General features: G+C 41.0%; 2 protein-coding genes across 4 annotated transcripts in view; one reads left to right on the top strand and one right to left on the bottom strand.

Moving 5' to 3' along the window:
- The window catches only part of LOC109036906 (uncharacterized), a 359,096-nt gene that overhangs the window by 116,701 nt on the left and 223,531 nt on the right, over window positions 1–18,864 (bottom strand). The gene's annotated exons all lie outside the window — the stretch shown is intronic.
- On the top strand, window positions 26–8,295 carry LOC140225595 (uncharacterized). 2 transcript variants are annotated; one of them, XM_072304989.1, is made up of 3 exons: window positions 26–655; window positions 4,433–5,964; window positions 7,843–8,295. In XM_072304989.1, the coding sequence occupies exons 2-3, from the start codon at window positions 5,550–5,552 to the stop codon at window positions 8,289–8,291; spliced, it is 864 nt and encodes a 287-aa protein (XP_072161090.1). In that variant the 5' UTR covers window positions 26–655; window positions 4,433–5,549; the 3' UTR covers window positions 8,292–8,295. The 2 variants fall into 2 exon arrangements, with proteins under 2 accessions (XP_072161090.1, XP_072161091.1); XM_072304990.1 differs by lacking the exon at window positions 26–655 and having other exon boundaries at window positions 4,296–5,964.

Raw genomic sequence — 18,864 nt, 5'->3', positions numbered from 1 at the left:
ACTATTTTTTGTTCTATGATATTGCGATAAATAGCCGACGGTAAAATCGCAATTTACCGCAATTTTTCCCCGGAAAATATTGCAACAAATTTACGTCTACAAAATAGTGATACATTCTCCGATCAGATCGCTATTTATCGCGATCACAATCACTTAGAGAGGGCACGAAACTCCCTTATCAAACCCGATAAAACAAAAAGCGTTAATTATGAGGTGCCCCCCATTTTTGCGAGGGGCAAAACCGACTTGCCCCTCATAACTATGATGATCTGAAAGTGTCTCACTTTTACGTGTTTTCACGGCAAAATATTTTGGATGTCACCTTGCCGTGTGACTCACTGATGTCCTCCGCGACACGAAGCCCTTTGACGTTCTGTAATGCATAGAATGTTTTGCGAGACCATGACGTCAGCGTGAGGTATTGTGTGCGTGATTGCGATTTCGCAACGTCCGAGAATCAATGAGAATCACGCATGCTACGCAGTCTAGCGAGGGCAACACAAGGGTAAACGGTCGACGTATCGTGCCGATGGATTTCAGTTCATTTTTTTTCCGAAATTCAGTGCATACAACTTCTGTCGCTCTAGATTTTCCGATACGTGGATACGCGCTCATAGTGATTTTTCAGTGTTCTTATTTTCTGGATTTGAAACAGGTACATTTTCTTTTACACTGAAAAAAAATTCTCGGCGTTTTTACCAAGGTCCGTTGGTATCTGTACCATCTCATTTTTTTACCAATTATTGGTAATTTTACCAAGACAGACAGGTTAGCTTACTTAAAAACCGGCATTTTTACTGTTTTTTTCAGGTAAGAATACCACTTTTATTGGTAATCAATTCCCGGTAACTTTGCAATCTTATCTCGGTAATTCTACAACAGTCGACAAAAAATATTGGCGTTTTTACCAAGGTCCAGTAAAATTATTGAGAAAGTTCAATAATTTTACCGAGATTTCTCGGTAAAATTACCAATTCCATAAATGGTAATTTTACCAAGAAAAAACTGGGATCAAATAGAACCCTGAATTCTTGGTAATTTTACCCTTTTCTTAGTGTATACACCGAGATTTTTCTCTCAGTGAACGAAATGGGCTATCAGGCAAGGTCTGCACTCGAAAGACATGTGGATTGCATTTTGCAAAAAGGAACCAGAAGATTGCAATGATGCTAAGATTGTGCATTTTCATCCTTTGCAATGAGAATACTGAAACCATCAAAAAAGATGAAATTTACAGGGTAATTTTGCCTTAAATTTACAGTTTTTAGCGAGTAAAATAGAGACTGTTAATAGATAAGCAGGTATTTCTTCCAAGCCAAAAGAAGTTGCTTAATCTTAGCAACGTTGCAATGTTCCTGGTTCCTTTTTGCAAAATGCAATCCATGTCATGTCATGTTTTCTCTAAAGTCTGATACATCAAACGGCTCGTTCAATAGGCTGCTTTGAAATGCCAAACAAACACTTTTAGGCAGAAACATGTATAACCGAAATCGAATGGAAATTAGATGGATTAAATCTTGCAGTAAGGAACCACTATCTCTGGCTCTCCCATAAATGCACATATCTTTACAAGGAAACTAACGGCATGTATGTTGTTTCTAAAATGGGCCAGAAATGGTGGTTCCTCATTGCAAAACGTAATCCAGATTATACAAGTGTGGAATTACGAGAGGACTGATCGGACATACACGAGGAATCGAACCGGGAACTTTGTAACTGGATTACGCTAGGATATTGCATACTCCCAAGGCTACTTTTCAGATTTCATCACCAAAATCTCGAATTCCCGTATCTTTCCCGTGCCGACCTTTCAAAATCTGTGCTCTCCTTGTGTATCCATACTATTTTCGTATAGTAGACATCAAGGATTATGATTGTAGTTATCGATTTACGCTCTTCTTAAATGCGAAAAAAAAAACACATTGGATCTAGAGTCAGACTCTAGAAAACATTGACAGTAATTATTCCTCCTTATTCAATCGGTTTGCTAAAGTCTAGTACCAAGCACTCTAATCTGAGCGTAAGTCCATGCTAGTGCGTATGACTGCAAAGCAAGCCAAGATCTTGGATTGAGATGCAAGAGATCTGATGTATGTTTTCATGTCGATGTTTTTAAGAGTCTAGACTCTAGATCCAATGTGTTTTTTTCCCCAGTGTTTTTCTTATGAAATGCGAAAAAAAAAAATTCGATTTCTGGATTAATTGTGGGAATTTGAGACCTACGACATTATTCCTCCCTTTCAAATCGGTGCAAAGCTCAGTAACAAACACGAAACAACTGAGCGTCAGTCCTATAGCGAGTGTGAAGAATGCAAAAGGTAGGTCGTTCAGGGTGAACGGTCTCAAGGATTGCTCCTCGCTAACAACACACGATTCTCGAAAATCAATGTTGCCCCTCGCGAAATATTGATCCATCAATTGTCTTATCAGTCCCGACTCCAACATTTGGACAATTCTCTGGTTCACGGCGTCATGAAAAAAAAAATTGTTCTTCGGGAAACGAAAAGCAAGCGAATACGTGTTCAGACACTCCTCAACGGTTTTAGCGTTTGGCCCAGATATTCCAGACCAAATTTTCATCAAAAACCAAAGTCTGTCATCGTTGTCAAACTCGCTCCTAATGTAAACAAACGAACGGCGACATAGTCCGGACATGAACAAAGCGTACCCAGAGCGGACTTCCTCTAGGAGATGTTCCAGACTCAATTTCTCAGCGTTAGCGTTTCTTCACCTCGACAAAAGAACTTTCGTCCGCGTCTAACATTTATCCCTTTCGTAAAATCAAATATCAGTTACCCCGTTGATCTGTTCATGGTGATTTCAAGTGAAATTGCGGCGAGATACTCCAGACTCCTAATGTAAACACAGCGGCCTGTACCTGGTCGAGATGTTCCGGACTCATTTCTTCATTTACGTTTCTTCATCTCGACCAAAGAAGTTTCTCGCGCATTCAAAGTAACATTTTCTGGTTCCATTGTTAGAGAAGAAACAAGTCATTTTGTTGTAAGTTAGGATAATATTTGTGTTGATTAAGTGGCTTGAGCATTGGACTACCTGGCTGCGCCTTGCATAGCTGCCTCTATATCAAGATGATTGGGAGAAAAGCTTACTGGTTGATGTGCGAATCTGAATCCTAAATCCCTAGGAACGGTAGTTGTGAAAACCAGACGTATGTACAATGCTAGGTACCTTGCTCCTCACTCACTTTCTCATGGATGTTCACTGGTCTCTCCAAGGTTCTGGTTTTGCGATGCGTTGAAGCCAATGCTTTAAGTTTAGCTATAACAACCAGGCTTCGGAGATACTAATTAACAATCCTAGCAGTCACCAAATTCTCCAGCAAACCCGCATAGTTGTCTATTAACAGCTGAAGAAGCAATGGAAACCGTATTTACCTATGACAACAAGATTTTTTCCGTTGGAACTCTGATAGTAAGTATGAGGGGGAACTATCACCTTATTAAGGTGAGATTATTAAGAACGTGCTTTAAGGCACGTTTCTCCATGAATTTTCTTGTTTTTTGGCATCAAACTAAGTAGAACTCAAGGAAAATGAGGCAAAACTTTACAAGTTACCATGTAAGGTTCATCTGCTGAAAAAATAGAATAAAGTCTAAAATTCCTAATGAACATCACCAAGATGGTTCTGCCACCAGCAGTTCAGTTTTTAAGGCACGGATCAAATACGGTTATCTATTATTCTCACGGTGCCCATCAAATTATAGGTAAGAAACCTAGTCCTGTAATAATAATGGCATGGAATGACGGGCTCTAATTGGTGACTTGACCATCCCCAATAAGTTATCGAAAGAATTTACTTCTTAAAAGATCCTTTGCGAATAAAGCCAAGTAAATATGCAGATAAAAGTCCCGTGTGATATGTGAAGTGTACTTATTCAAAGTAATTTCAAAGGGAAGGGATGAAATGTTCAAAAGGTAACGTCCAAATTTGCAAAGTTGTAGAGGCGCTCGGCACAAATTGGACAAGGTGCCGCTAAGTAATGATTAAATGAATTTTTTATTGTTATTAATTACGGAAAAGAGGAAAAGAGAATCAGGCCGAATGCCAAAATCCAAAATTCGAAAAGTGTAGGGTGGTGTAGGAGCCGAACCTTCTTCGAGATTACGGGCGGCGAGCGGCAACCTGATTGGCTACGAAGATTGCCGAGCATGGCCGAAGGCCTACTCGCCGCTTGGTAGGTGTTGACGGCGGTTTGACAAACAGCAGTTTTTGGTGAAATGTGGTCCGGAATATCTGGGCCAATCTGTTCACTCCTATTCAACTAGGTGGACTTTGAACCACGAGTTGACGATTAAAAAACTCTGAAGCTCGAGATCTCCTTTGAATTTGAAACCTACGGCATTATTCTTCCCTTTAAAATCGGTGCAAAACTTAGTGACAAACAACAACTTTTACTTTTTCTGTTACCAGCGCAACTGTCCCATTCTGCGGCAACCCTAGCTCGGTGATCCATCACACAGACTATGCATCAAACGCCTTGCGCTTCCTGTGTTTCTGTCTTCGCCGACCCAAGTAGCATTTCTCGACGGAAAAATCGCTATATATTGCGGTTTTATCGGCAATAAAATTGCCAGGATCATCATCATCTGAGCGAATATCCTCGATCTTATCGCGATAAAATCGCGCTTTTATCGCCCGACAAATAATCGCGATATTTTCGATATAAAAATCTCGATAAATGGCGATTTAATCTTGATTTAATCGAAGAAAATCGATCACGATTGTTTCGAACCAAAAACTGCGATGTGTAGCGATTTAAATTCCATCTATCGCAATTTTTAATGCGATAATATCTCGATATATTGCCAGCGATACAATCGCGATAATCGACCGATAAAATCGCTATTTATCGCCCGACGAACTATCGCGATATTTTCGAAACAAAAATCTCGATAAATGGCGATTTAATGTCAATTTAATCGAAGAAAATCGATCACGATTGTTTCGAACCAAAAACTGCGATGTGTAGCGATTTAAATTCCATCTATCGCAATTTTTAATGCGGTAGTATCTCGATATATTGCCAGCGATACAATCGTGATAATCGACCGATAAAATCGTTATATATCGTCCGACAGATTATCGCGATATTTTCGAAATAAATATCTCGATAAATGCCGATTTAATCTCGATTTTATCGATGAAAATCGATCACGATTGTTTCGAACCAAAAACTGCGATGTGTAGCGATTTAAATTCCATGTATCGCAATTTTTAATGCGGTAGTATCTCGATATATTGCCAGCGATACAATCGCGATAATCGACCGATAAAATCGTTATATATCGTCCGACAGATTATCGCGATATTTTCGAAATAAATATCTCGATAAATGCCGATTTAATCTCGATTTTATCGATGAAAATCGATCACGATTGTTTCGAACCAAAAACTGCGATGTGTAGCGATTTAAATTCCATGTATCGCAATTTTTAATGCGATAATATCTCGATATAACCGTGATAACCAACCGATAAAATCGCTATTTATCGCGATCGCTGCTACTCGGGGACTGGAAACAACGGCGATGCTAGCACGAGTCCTCGGCCTCCTCATCCTGTCCAACTGGATGCCGGTCTTCAGCGTGCCCACCAAGCCCAAATCGCTCTTGGTCGAGTACACCAAGCCCCCTCACATCCTCAGGTCCCCCGTGGGGAAGATCTCGATCCCTTCGGAGATACAACCATTCGGGTCGGTGGAGATCAAGAAGGGCGACCAGCTCTTCACGGCCGCCTTCCCGCTCGGCAGCCGCAAGCTCAAGGCCCCGTACCACGTGTCCCTGGCAGTGAACGAGAGCCACCTTCTCCAGATCCAGATGGAGCCCCTCTTCGCTCTGCGCTACGTCAAGCCGACCATCCTCCCGGCCACCGAGATGTGGTCCGACCTCCGTACCAGGGTGATCCCGTACAATAAGCTCGGCTTCGCTATCGGACTCGAGAAAAGTAAGCCACTTTACGCACCCCTCTAAGAATGGACCACTAGACAAGGTACGCATTTAAGCATTCTGATACATGTTTCTTAACCAGAATTTCACGTAGAGCACTATTCGCGCAACGAAAACTAATGAAACAAACTCCAAACGAAGATATTAACGTTTTTATTTCACATTGGTTAAGAGGAATTTGAACTGCCCGCTCACAAGAAACTCAAAGCTCTACGTGAATTAAATCGCGCACTGCACCGGTTTCAGTAAGCTTCTCAATCGAGCAATTTTCATTTCCCACCTTGTGTTTTTCAAACTATAAGTAATTTGCTATAGCTGAGCCAAAGCGTCAAGATTGAGTTTGCCAGATTTTTTTATCGCAGAAACGTTCATGATAACGTTTAGCGCGCGATGTGAGTCACGTAGAACATTGAGTTTTCATGAGCGGGTGGTTTGAATTCACGCACCAAGGATCATTAAATATCTTCGTAAGGAGTTGATTTCGGTAATTTTCGTTGAGCGCATCGTGCTCTACGTAAAATTTTAGTTAAGAAATATGTATCAGAATGTTGAAATCTGTACCTTGTCTAGTGGTCCATTGTGAGCACAGATCATTGAGTACATAGAGTAGTAATGTACGTGGGAGAGCTTGCGCCATGTTCTGCTCGACGAGTTCCGAGCCCGGTGTGCGGGATCACTTTTTCGATACATATTCGATCCAAAATGGCGGTGTGGAATATGGTCGGGTCCTCGTGTATCGCAAACAATCGATTATGTATCGAAGAAGGGACCCGGCGTCGCACAGGAATCTCGGGATTCGGGACCTGGAAAATGCTTAAAAGTGGCGCCAGCTCTCGCACTTGCATTACGATTCTATGTACTCTATGGCACAAATGAATCAGTGAGTTCGAAAACACACCAACTCGGGTTTTTTTCGATTTTCACTTTTTTACGGTTTGGCAACACTTATGGATAGGAGCATCTGCACGCAAATGGAAATTTCGAAATTACAATCGGAAGTGCTCGAAACAGCGACGGGGAAAGGGAAAAATCGAAGTATTTCATTGGAAATACTAATTTTTGGCCATTTCAAGGGAAACGGGTGACCATCCGAGTTTGCCGTTTTCTTTTTTCGATTCAGTATACCTTGTACCAACAAGTTATAAAATATTCAAGCGTTATTCAGGTCGAAAAATATAAATTTTTCTGTGCTGACTATGAATCGGTGAGAACGAAAACACACCAACTCGGAAATTTTTAAACGCTTAATTCTGTGTCATCAAACATGGTGTATCGATTTCAACCTGGTGCCTTACAAAGTCTCTAAGTACGTATTTTTTGGCTCCAAAAAGGATTTTCTTAAACTAACTTCTTTGCCCGCTGCGCAGTTTTAGGTGTTTCCTGAAAATTTATTTTTTTCCGAGTTGCTGCGTTTTCGAACTCACTGATTCAAATGAGTAGAAAATCAAAGTCGTATGAATAGAATTTCAATTCATATAAATAGAATTTCAACTCGTATGGATAGAATTTCAACTTATCTGAATAGAATTTAACTCATATGAGCAGAATTTCTCTATCCAGTTTTCGCCAAATCATATGACTAGAGATTTCAACTCACATGAGTTCAGCGTTTAATCTACCGTGACCAAAATCTCCAAGAGCTCCATATTCCGAAAAGTCCGTTCTCCCCCTAAACCGGTATTTTATCGGGAAGTTTAAGTTGCTCTGTATATCGTCCATTCCACCTGATAAAGGCACGATGAGGCAGTGATAAGACATATCCGACCAATCACGCTTCGCCTTTTAACATATATGTCTACCCGACGAACACATAATTTCAACAATCAGGCTGCTGGAATATTTCATTTTATCGAGTTCTTTGACGGGATATTTTCAGCTCTATCCCTGGCCAGGCGAATCAACGGAGTGGTCCTGCCGTACAACCTCCTCACCTGCAACTGCCGTCATTATGCCGACTATCTGACCTACGGGAAGACGTTCGGGGAGAGGTGGAAGTGGTCATACTGGGCGATGAGCGACAGGTGCCCCTTGTACGCCCGGATCGGAAAGCATACGGTGGTCAGCTCGTCTAATTTCGTTTTCCGCGACAAGCATAACAACACGTATCATCTCAACGACGACCCGAGCGTGTGGAACTATGTCCAACGCAAAGCTCAAGTACTCTGGCGTGGAACCAAAAGAGGGGTGGCCGCAGTAACGAAACAAGTTAAGAAACCTTTCAAGAAGAAAAAACCGCAGGAGCGCCCCTGGGCCGATTCAGTAGATGTACCTACGCCTGTTAGTTCTGTTAGCCAGACCAGTACAGTTAAAAAAGGAGGATTGTAAATTTGTTTTCTGTTTAAGTTTATGTGCTTCTGTAAAAAAGTGCCCGGTTTCAAAAATACAATTTTTTTTTTTTTAAAAAAAAGTCAGAAATTGGGAAAAATTGATCTCGGTTGAGAATTTTCGGAGAATGGAAAATGTTTAAGACTCATCATGTTCTGTTCTCAGAAAGAGCTCTGAAACCAATAATACGAAACTTTTTAGTTCTTCCAGAAGAAAAAGCAATTAAGGTGATTTGATGAACGCCATATTTTGTGCCGAAACGGCATGCGATGTATCGCATCAAGTGGTTCCATTTTTTCAGCTACTCGTCATTTTTCTCCAATTTTGAGATCGCAATACTGTTGTCAGGAGACTAAAGCACTCGCTTCAATTTTAACAAAGAAATTCAACGTAATAAAGGCGTGGTTTTCCAGAGAGAAAACATCGCATTCGGTACTGATATCGAAACTGCACTCGAATGCGATATTTTCTCTCTAAAAAAACCACGCCTTTATTGCGTTGAATTGCTTTGTTAAAGCTGGTAAGTGAGTACTTTAGTCTCCTGACAACAGAATTGTGATCTCAAAATTGGAGAAAAATGACGAGTAGCTGAAAAATTGGAACCAATTGATGCAATATATCGCATGCCGCTCTGACACAAAAAATGGCGCCCTTTAAATCACCTTAACGTTCAAAAACTCGAATTACCTCAATAAAACAAAACGTGGTATTACACGCATTTGGAGGCTGTCGCAGCCTCTGCATCAGTAGCATTGGTATTAAATACGAAGGAACTTCTTCGAAGCTTCTCTCTGATTGTACCCGGTGTCCAGAGTTTACAAGAAAACGTTTCGCAGTCTTTGAAGACCCTCGTTCATAAGTGTATCCTTATTCTTATACATGCTGATATTTTCGGCAATATTTAGGTTCTGATTTTCAACTGAGCAGCAGGCTGATTATTTACTCTCCTCCTCTATTGACCTTGATAGATGCGAGCTGCGTATCGGTGATACAGTGATTCCGAACTAAACTCAATAGATCCGGCTGTAGATCCATTGATAGATGGGGATCTCCTGGCCCTAATGGAGATGTTGCATGTGTGAGGAATTTGCAATTTGACTGTTGATTCTTACGTAAAAGTTTGCGAGAAACACGATCGATGGTGCCACTGGTTTTCTCTGAAATCATCTCCCAAGCTCAAAAAAAGCTCTCAAGTTGAGGCCAAAATGGAGGTGATATCCCACGCTATCCTGAGAGTCCACCTCTACATCAATACAAACTCTCCATGCGGAGATAGAGAGCAAATACATTGACAGGGCTGCCCCTTTATTTGGGGACTCTAAAACTGAAAACACGGCATTACTGCTAATGTATTTGCTCCCTATCTTTGCATGGAGAGTTCGTCTTGATGTAGAGGTGGACTCCCAGGATAGCGTGGGATATCCCCTCCATTTTGGCTTCAATTTGAGAGCTTGTTTTGAGCTTGTGAGTTAATTTCAGAGAAAACCAGTGGCACCATCGTGTTTCTCGCGAACTTTTACATAAAAACCAGTAGTCAAATCGCAAATTCCTCTCACATGCAACATCTCCATTGGTCGATCGGCAGTGCCGCGGCGGGATTCGAACCCATCATCGCACGGATTGGTTACAATACGACTGAATATCGACACCGCTATCCACTACGCCACGGAGAGTGATTAGGTGGAGTTGAGTCAAACACAATACATTTTTTCTTTGGAAGTTAGGTTTCCTAAGCGCTTCGTCTTCTTCACTCGGTGAATCAAGTTTTCTAATTGGTTAGAACGAATATTTTTCTCTCAAAGCATGCAATATTTTTCAACACTGTATTCCAATTCTGCTGATGTACCGCTCATCCATCGGATAGAATCACAGTGTATAGTCACGGGTAGTTAGATCATATATGCGCCATTGATGAGATTTGCAGATCTACATCCGGGATCGATGAAAATAAGAAATCAGCCTGCAGATGAGATTAATCTCATGGAAAAATACGGGGTTTTTCCGCTACATGCTTGGGTGCTCAAAGTTTCTCATTTTCAGCTTTTACAACTGAAATCCTAAAATTTTCCGTTGAGTTTATGTTACACTGGGAAAAAAACCTCTTGGTTCCAGAGTGCAGTTTCTTGTCACCGGATTTAAGAGTCTGGACTCCTGTTTCAAGCGGATTTTGAATTGAATCAATGCAAAATTCGCTTGAAACAAGAGTTCAAGACTTAAATCCGGCGACAAGAAACTGCACTCTTAAGTCAATGCATCGCGGCATTGGTCCAAGAGGTTTTTTATTACCAGTGTATATCGTTTTGAACCAAACGATACACCGAATCACTATCGAATACGATCAACAAAGTGACGTCATACTGTTAGCTTCTGTAGGCACGAGCATTCAACCGCTCTTCCCGTGATAAACCCACATGTAAAATGAATCCTAACGAACAGTAGTGAATGAAAAACAAACCGTGACCAACGCGCAAGAGATGACTCCTCTCATCATCATCTTGACGTTTTGACGGCTAACAGTGATAAAATGAGTGCGACAGAACCCATTTACATTCTAGTTATTCGAGACCATCATATATTTTTTTGGGATGGGAGTTTTTAATCGAACCATCGTTGGAATCGCGAGGATGAGGTCATCTTCGGAAAAGGGTCGTGTTTGCGCGCGTGTCAAGCGCACGCCATGACTGAGTCATTTCCATGTGGGAGGGTCATTGACGTGAAAGGGTCAAGTATACCGTCATCGGTCACAATCAATGGCAACATTTCAGAGTATACGGAATGGGCTTCTTATTGGAGTACATCTTGCAATTAGGAGCTAAAATTTCTGGCTGGGTTTAGGTACAACATATATTCTATTATTCTCCTTAAGCTCGTAAGTGTTTTTGCGGATGAGCCAGAAATTGTAGTACCTGATTGCTAAATGCTGTACAAATAGGGTAATCGTTTAAAACGCGAGGATGAGGTCATTTTGGGAAATGGGTCTTTCGTGCGCATGTCAAGCGCAAGCCACGACTGAGTCACTCCCAAGTGGGAGGGACGTCACAAAAAAACTTGCTAAGTCCAAGTATCTGATCCAGTAACGTTTAGCATGCTTTTTGAACTTAATGAAAGGAAAAAGTGACTTGATTCAAGCAGAAACATGCTCCAATTCACCGCCGAGAAGATATCCTTATAAATCAATAAAGAAAATAATGCCTGTTTAGAGAAAAAAGGATGCTAAAATAAAAAGAAAAGTCACTTAGATCAAGCAGAAACCCGCTTTCATTCAGCTGTTTTATTTTTGATTCAAAATAAAATCTTCTTGACGGCACACTCAATAATGTTTCTGCCTAAATCGAGTCACATTGTTCTCTAATGAAATTCAAAAATTATGCTAGCTAAATTTTATTAAAAACGGATGCTAGGACTGAGTGAGTTTTTTTAGATTACCACCCTCTTTTTGTAACGTAGTATCTTGATTTATTTGTCAAGGAAAGCTCTGTACCCTTAAAGGAAACTTGTCATTCTTGATGCGTTGGAGCGCCTATGCTACTGTGCAACACCTATGTCGCGAAATAGTTGCTTGAAACGCCGTAGCACTCAACGACGCGGCGGGCGACCAGCTGCAGCGTGACACGCGCATAGGCGCCTTCAAACCTAACAGGGATACTTCATTCATTGCGCAACGCGTGAAGTATCCCGTTAGCTTTCTAGGCGCCAGTGCGCATATTGCTCTGTGTTAGGCTCAAATATGTAAACTTGCGGAGTCAACGTTTTACAACTCATGATTTTGAAATATTTGCACGCGCCGCACGGATTAGTCTCATTTAAATTGATGAAAAGAAAAGAATATGTATTAAAGGAAAATATGACGTGTGTTTTGAAAATATTAAGGTGGCTCCGTGTCTAATTTAATGATTTCCAAAGCTTTTTAATTTTTATTTTATATTTTGTGCTTTTACAGCGCTGCAGCGTGGTGTATTCGCGACCAAACGCTCAAAATTGGACGTGTTTGACTGTAAAAGATCGATGTAAAAGTGGGTTAAAACCAAAGATTGCGTCCTTCTTTGTTTTTTCTCTCTCTTTTTCATTTTTGTGTAGTTCCTTTCAACACAAGTACGGCTCATTGAGATTAATATCGATGCCATCGCTTGGAAAATGTTTTACAAATATTTGCCACGTTTTAAAAATATAATGTTTTTTAAAATGAAGTAACATTATCATTTAAAAAAAGTTTTATATGTACGGTATACATATTTTAAATCAACAATTTTATAGATAGAGATAAAACCAAATATTCACCAATGAAAATTTGAAAGATCAATCAAGTAACATTTCATTTAAAAAATGAGTTACCATAACAACACCTTCTTCTCTCTCAATTTTCTAATTCGATATTTTCAATATAATTTTACATACGGACTGAAATGTAATCTTTGGACCAAGTCACTGTTTCTTATTTTACGCGTGGACGTAAATTACTGGACCAAACAGGCGCCCGGACAAAAAATCGGTGACGGAATGTCCTGAAACCTCTTCTTCAGAGTAGCATTACGAATGCTACTGTGAAGCGGATCTCTTGTTTCCGGTTATGGACTAGAGCCAGTCGATAGTTCTTCCTCCTCGGAAAGGACCGATTCAACGTAACGCAAATCCAAGAGGACACTTGCACAACGGGTGGCCTATCCCCTACCGCTCAGGGGCCCAAAACTTGGAAACCCATTGCCAACGCGAACAGTCAACCGCTCGAATTTCACACTTCGAAACTCGATGATTTCCCTCCAACCCGACGCAAGCGGCATCTAGTCCGAGGCAACTCGCTCTGCGCTGTACAAACAATTGTGAGTCCTAATTGATAAGCCCGTTAAACAATTTGTTTGTGCCGCGGGGGAACAAACCCGCGGAGTCTAAGAGGCGCCGAAGACACAAGTTTTGAAGTGGCTCCGCTACGGAGCTCCCGGAATATCAGTCTAATTTGGTTAGCGGATCCCCTTATTGACCCTCGTGTATTGGTGGTGGTATTTTGATAGTGTAACGGAGGGAAAGCGTTTTGTTTTCGAAGTGACGAGTTCTTCATACGGTAACTTGGTAATATGTTTCTATAGTTCTTCTTAATAGTGACAACCCCCATGTATGTGACTCAGGGTTGCCGCAGAATTTAGAAAATAAAATTCTCTGACATTTCCTTCACACATTTTGGTGCAATTCTCTGACAATTGAAGATGTGACGAATGGTCAAGAAGGTAATAATTGAAAATGGTTTTTAGCCAAACTTTGTTGTTAGAAACCTCAAACCCATTCTAGAAAGCAAATGAAGGTGATTTAACAAATTGTCCCTAACAAGTATTCGTTATTTTTCCTGAAATTTCCCGAGTTCCCTGACTTTTGAAAATCCCCTGACATTTCCCGGTTTTCCCTGACTGTGGCAACCCCCGCAACCGTGACTTTACTAGATTCCGGACGAAAAGGACATTTTTAAAGAGTTCGCCAAAAGGCTTTACTACGAAAAAAAGAAAACCAGCTTTGATCCCAAATGTCTATAACCGTATTGGGTGCTCAGAGGCTCCAGTGCTCATCGCCACCTTTCGTAAATAAAAATTTACCATCCGGACATCGTGTATAAAGAATTAAAAGGCCCGTCAGGACTTCAACACTTCCTCGGGAACTATATTACTCCCATCTCTAAACGCGCAGTTTTTATCGCGTCATCTATTTACTCTCCGAGTTCACTAAAAAACTCAACACGCCACGCGAGACCCAGTCCGAAGCAAACGTCTAGCGAGCGCAAATTGCCGACAATTCGTGGATGAAAAAGCATGACTATTTTTCAACGTTGCAAAATTGTTTCCCTCCAATCGTATTTTACGAGACAACGATTAGGTATTTCTAACTGAAAAGTTCTATGAGTTTTCCTTTGATTGCACACTAAAATCAGAAAACATTCGGGCAGAAGTTGTGTAGCTGTACTTGTGTATTTATCCGAATCGTTCGAGTCAATTTGGCAACTCCGGATTGGAGTTACGTTTTTAAGTCCAGGAGGGAAACTCTGCCGAACTAAGGAAGAACGCCGTATGAACATTCCAGAGTTGCCAAACTTCCTCTGGTAAAATGCTCATTGTTATGGAAAATTGTCAGTATTTTTCCTTGACACTTTCTGTCTTTTTAGATCAAATTACAAACAAAATAACCTGAGAAATTGAAAGAAAAATATTCACAAATTTTCCTGAAAATTATTGATTTGTGAAAGGAAATTTGGTAACGCCTGAAGGCTCATACGGCGTTTTCCTTAGCACGGCAGAACTCTCCTCCTTTTCATAATTCTTTGATTGCGACTCGCGAAAAGAGTGCATTCAACGGGGCGCGGAGAGGGCTGAATATCTTATTTCGGATGCAGATTGGAGTGAAAAGTGACTGCGTGAAAAACGCAGACCTGTATAAGTGCCCCCACATGAGCCCCGGGAAACATGGATTCATACGGATGGTGGGGCTCATCCTCAATTGCAGTTACGTTGTTATGCGAGGGGAGTGACGAGGGGGGGCCGAGAGGGAAAAGCCGCTTCCCGACTCATCCCCGGTGCCGCCCTTATCGTTCGTGTAAACAGTCGCGCCGCCCCCGCTGCCTAAATGTCTTCATTTCATTTTTTAATCATTGTCTCGCGCTATCCTACATCGTCGCCCGCTTTGTTACTCTTGTTCCCGGTATTTTTTTATAATTTATTTGTTTATTTTCCGTGCGGTCGGAAAATGGAAGTGGAGGTATCTCGAGATACATACACTGGAAAAAAAAGTTGCTTGGATCTAGAGTGCAGGGATCTAGAGAAAAGGGGGCACAATTTCTCTTTCCTGAGAGTACAGTACTTTCTAATTTTGTCGTATTTCGGTGATACAAGAGACAGCATCTTTAATTAGTCAAGTTAAGAGAGGATGTGGAACTAAACACGCAATTTGGCCTGAGTTAGCGCAGAGAGGAATGATGACGAGGACTTGAGATGAGAAGGACAAGCCTTCGGCGCGGCGGTCGGCATGTAACACATATTAGCGCCTACAAGACTGCATGAATACTTCCCCCATTGCGCCAAACACAGTGCGGTCAGGAGCGGTTGGCGAGAAACGCATAGCGCCTACAAGACTGCAGGCATACTTCACGCATTGCGTCAAACAGGGTGCGATCAGCGCGGCGCAGCGGCGGAAGTTAAAATTATTGTACAGTGGACTTTCGATAGTTCGAACCTCCATAATTCGAAAACCTCGTTAATTCGAAGGAAAGTCCGTTTCCCTTGAAAATCTCTCGATATTTCGAAGAAAATCAATGCATTTTTCTCCCCTCGTTATTTCGAAATTTTTAAGCTGGCGCGGCCCTCTCTAATTCGAAATTGCGACGAAAATTCTCTCTGTAATTCGAAGTGTGGGAAGTAAATATGGTCCTCCTTCTATAATTCGAAATAAGACGGTACATTCCCTCTACAATGCGAAGTCAACTGTTTATGTACCTGGGTGTCTGAAAGAGCTGATAGGATTGTCAAAATGTAAACATGTAATTAATAGCTTTAAAATTGAATATAAATAATTAATACTTAATGATAGCTTAGTGTAATTTTTACCTCCGTAAAGAAATAAACTGATATTTTTGGTTCCTTTTGACGTAAATCCGTCCATTTGCCTCTCTAATTCGAAATTTCTCCAAATGAATCTCTTTAATTCGAACTCTCTTCATTTCGAAACCTCGCTAATTCGAAGAAAAAGCCGATTCCCTTCAATTTCGAATTATAAAGAGTCCACTGTACAACATTTATGTTTGTTCTTTCATAATTTTTTGGTTCATTTCTTATAAATGGAGAAGCAAAGTTCCGTGAAATTTTCCTAGTAGTGTTGACAGGGATTTCGCAAACATGTATTCAACACGAGTAGGTAAACGCGTCTTATGCACCCCTCCCCCTCCGGCACGTTCACTTGATGACTCTAGATCCAAGCGACTTTTTTTTCCAGTGTATCGTGGAAACTTGCGGGACGCGGAGTTGCAATTTTTGATGAAACTTCAAATACAAACTGATTGCGGTAGACGCACGGGTCGTAAGACAGTAAGTTGCAATTTTTTAGTCAACTTGAGTCAGGAATCCAGAAAATTGGAATCTCATTACAGAGGCCAAAAAAATTTCATTTGAGCACAATTTTTCCGCGAAGATATATGCCGTTTGCCGCAACACGCAACCCGACTTAACGCACGTTGGCCATAAAATTCTAACTTACAAAATTTTATTTGTTTATTTTTCGTGCGGTCGGAGAATGGAAGTGGGGGTATTTCGAGATACATATCATGAAAACTTGAGGGACGCGGAGTTGCAATTTTTGATGAAACTCAAAAAACAAACTGATTGCGGTAGACGCACGAGTCGGAAGACAGTAAGCTGGAATTTTCTAGTCAAATTGCGTTAGGAATCCAGACAACTGGAAATCTCAATACAGAGGGAAAAAGCTCATTTGAGTACAATTTTTCCTCGAAGAGATATGCTGTTTGGTGCAACACGCAACCCGACTTAACGCACGTTGGCTACTAAATTCTAACTTACGAACTCAAAATCTTGAAATTTCATGTGAAATATTTCGTGGGCTTTCAGAAAATTGCGAAAAACATAGACAAATATTTCCCGGACCATAGAGCCAAATTAAATGAAAGACAAATGGTTTTGGTGTTTTTTAGTGCGTGTCGCAAACGCAGCCCCTGAAAATATGTTTCAAATCTTTCATTCCACTTGTGTAGCCCTGACGGAATGCCCCAGCGTTTAACCGCTCGACTGCAAGAGCCTGTTCTTTGGGTCAAAGTTAGATCTTTTTTCTTGTAGATAGAATTTGTTTTCCAAATTCTCCTCCCAGTTAAATCTGCCAGTTTTTTGGGAAAAGCATCGTTTTCATTTAACTTCGGTGTTGATTTTAAGTCGGAACTTCTAAAAAACGGTTTCTGTTATTGATTTTAGTGATTTTATTCACGGCTGCAAAAATACCAAAATCTTAAGTCCTAGGGTGATTTGTGGCGCCCTATGAGGATCAGGATTCCGCACTGTGCGCTGTATCGTCCGTTTCAAGTCATCATATACGAAAACACCTCCTCGGAGCTCTGTCTTAAAACACTCACCCCTTTTCTCCGCGATAATCCTTTGACCCAGCCTCAGCTGTGAGCTAACGTCCAAACCTCTCCCGTAGTCCTCGCACACGAATTAGAGAAAGCTACAGTGGGGGAGGAAGAACGAGAAGTGACGTTTAGCTCAGAACGACTGAGAATGATGGAGAAGTTGTGCAAATGCTGTTTCGGTGTTTTTACTTCTTGAAGATCCACACATGTGCAACCGTGTTGCCTTTTGAACGTATATCTTCTGTGTGCATGAATTCACGGAAGCTTGTGATATTTTATTCGTGGCATTTCATGTCGATAATCCAGGAGGTCTTGGATTCGATTCCCAGCTAGGCGACTCGAGTTTGATGGTCTTAAACAACGGTTGACCAAGCTGGTTGCATAGTTGGGTTTGAGGGGAGCTTACAGATGAGGATTACAGATGTTTATGTTCAATGGAGATTTTGCACGCATTTTTTATTGCTTCGTCTGAAAGTGCTTAAAGAGCGGATTTCACAGTATTCTTTATACTTTTTTCTGATATGGGAAATAGTATAAAAATATATTTAAAAGTGAGAAAATGCACCGCCTGGTGACGTCACCTCGCGGCATTTCCCTTTCAAACACATGAATTTTAGCAGATCTGATCATTTCGTCATATCTTCTCCAATAATTATTCAATTTATGAACCGAGGGTATCCTCGTGTTTAGTGCACTCAGGAGTTTCCACGTAAACACGAAATGCATCAAATTGTAGACCCCTGCATTCTCTATTCGGGTACTAGAGGAATTTTGAAAAACATCTCTTTCGAAGATACCTAAGTATTTCATTGTATACCGAAAAAATTGTGGATCCAACTGCCAACCGAACTGCAGAAGAACAATTATGCGTAAAGCTTTTCCATTCATCCAATTTCGGGTGCCAACTCTAGATTTTGGACACTCAAGTGCTAACGGAGACTGGTAAAAGGTGGTGCAGTGTATTTTCCGATGTGTGACCCACGGGGTTGTAGAAAATGACCCTGATAGTGACTGGTCCTTTACTTTAAAGTATTCTTTCTTGTTTCAACAATATTCTCTCAAAATCCCGCTCTAAAATATGACGCCGTACGCTGTGAGCATGCTGAAATATGAGCGGATTTTGTAAAGCAATGCAGTTGAGATTCGTGAAATTAACGGAATATTCTGACGATCCTCAAACCTGAATAAGTTGCCGGTTAGCGCAATGTTCAAAGAAAACTATTTGATGCAACTATTCGTGTCCGAATGTGGCCTGTGTTGCATATTCCGTAGATTGAAGGCGCGTAAGTTGTCCTCAACCTCAGAGGGACTTCCTGTCTGTTATTAAATCACTTATTTCGTCGCTTGGCTAACATAAGGGCGTAACCACACATTGAAATGAGTCCGAAAAAGCTTTGAAATGTATGGAAGACAGGGTTCATTGTAGAGTGTAATTACGCCCTCATGTCAGGTAGGTGACGATCAGTGGCG

Source organism: Bemisia tabaci, chromosome 10, assembly GCF_918797505.1.
Source record: "Bemisia tabaci chromosome 10, PGI_BMITA_v3".
In the NCBI taxonomy this organism is placed as follows: Eukaryota; Metazoa; Arthropoda; class Insecta; order Hemiptera; family Aleyrodidae; genus Bemisia; species Bemisia tabaci.
The sequence above is the reverse complement of the archived record's forward strand: the minus strand, read 5'-3'. Positions and strand labels throughout refer to the sequence as shown.

Coding starts and splice junctions, on each gene's coding strand:
- LOC140225595 (XM_072304989.1), top strand. CDS start 5,550: ATGCTAGCACGAGTCCTCGGCCTCCTCATCCTGTCCAACTGGATGCCG. Junction 5,965..7,842: donor CGCTATCGGACTCGAGAAAA/GTAAGCCACTTT, acceptor GGATATTTTCAG/CTCTATCCCTGGCCAGGCGA.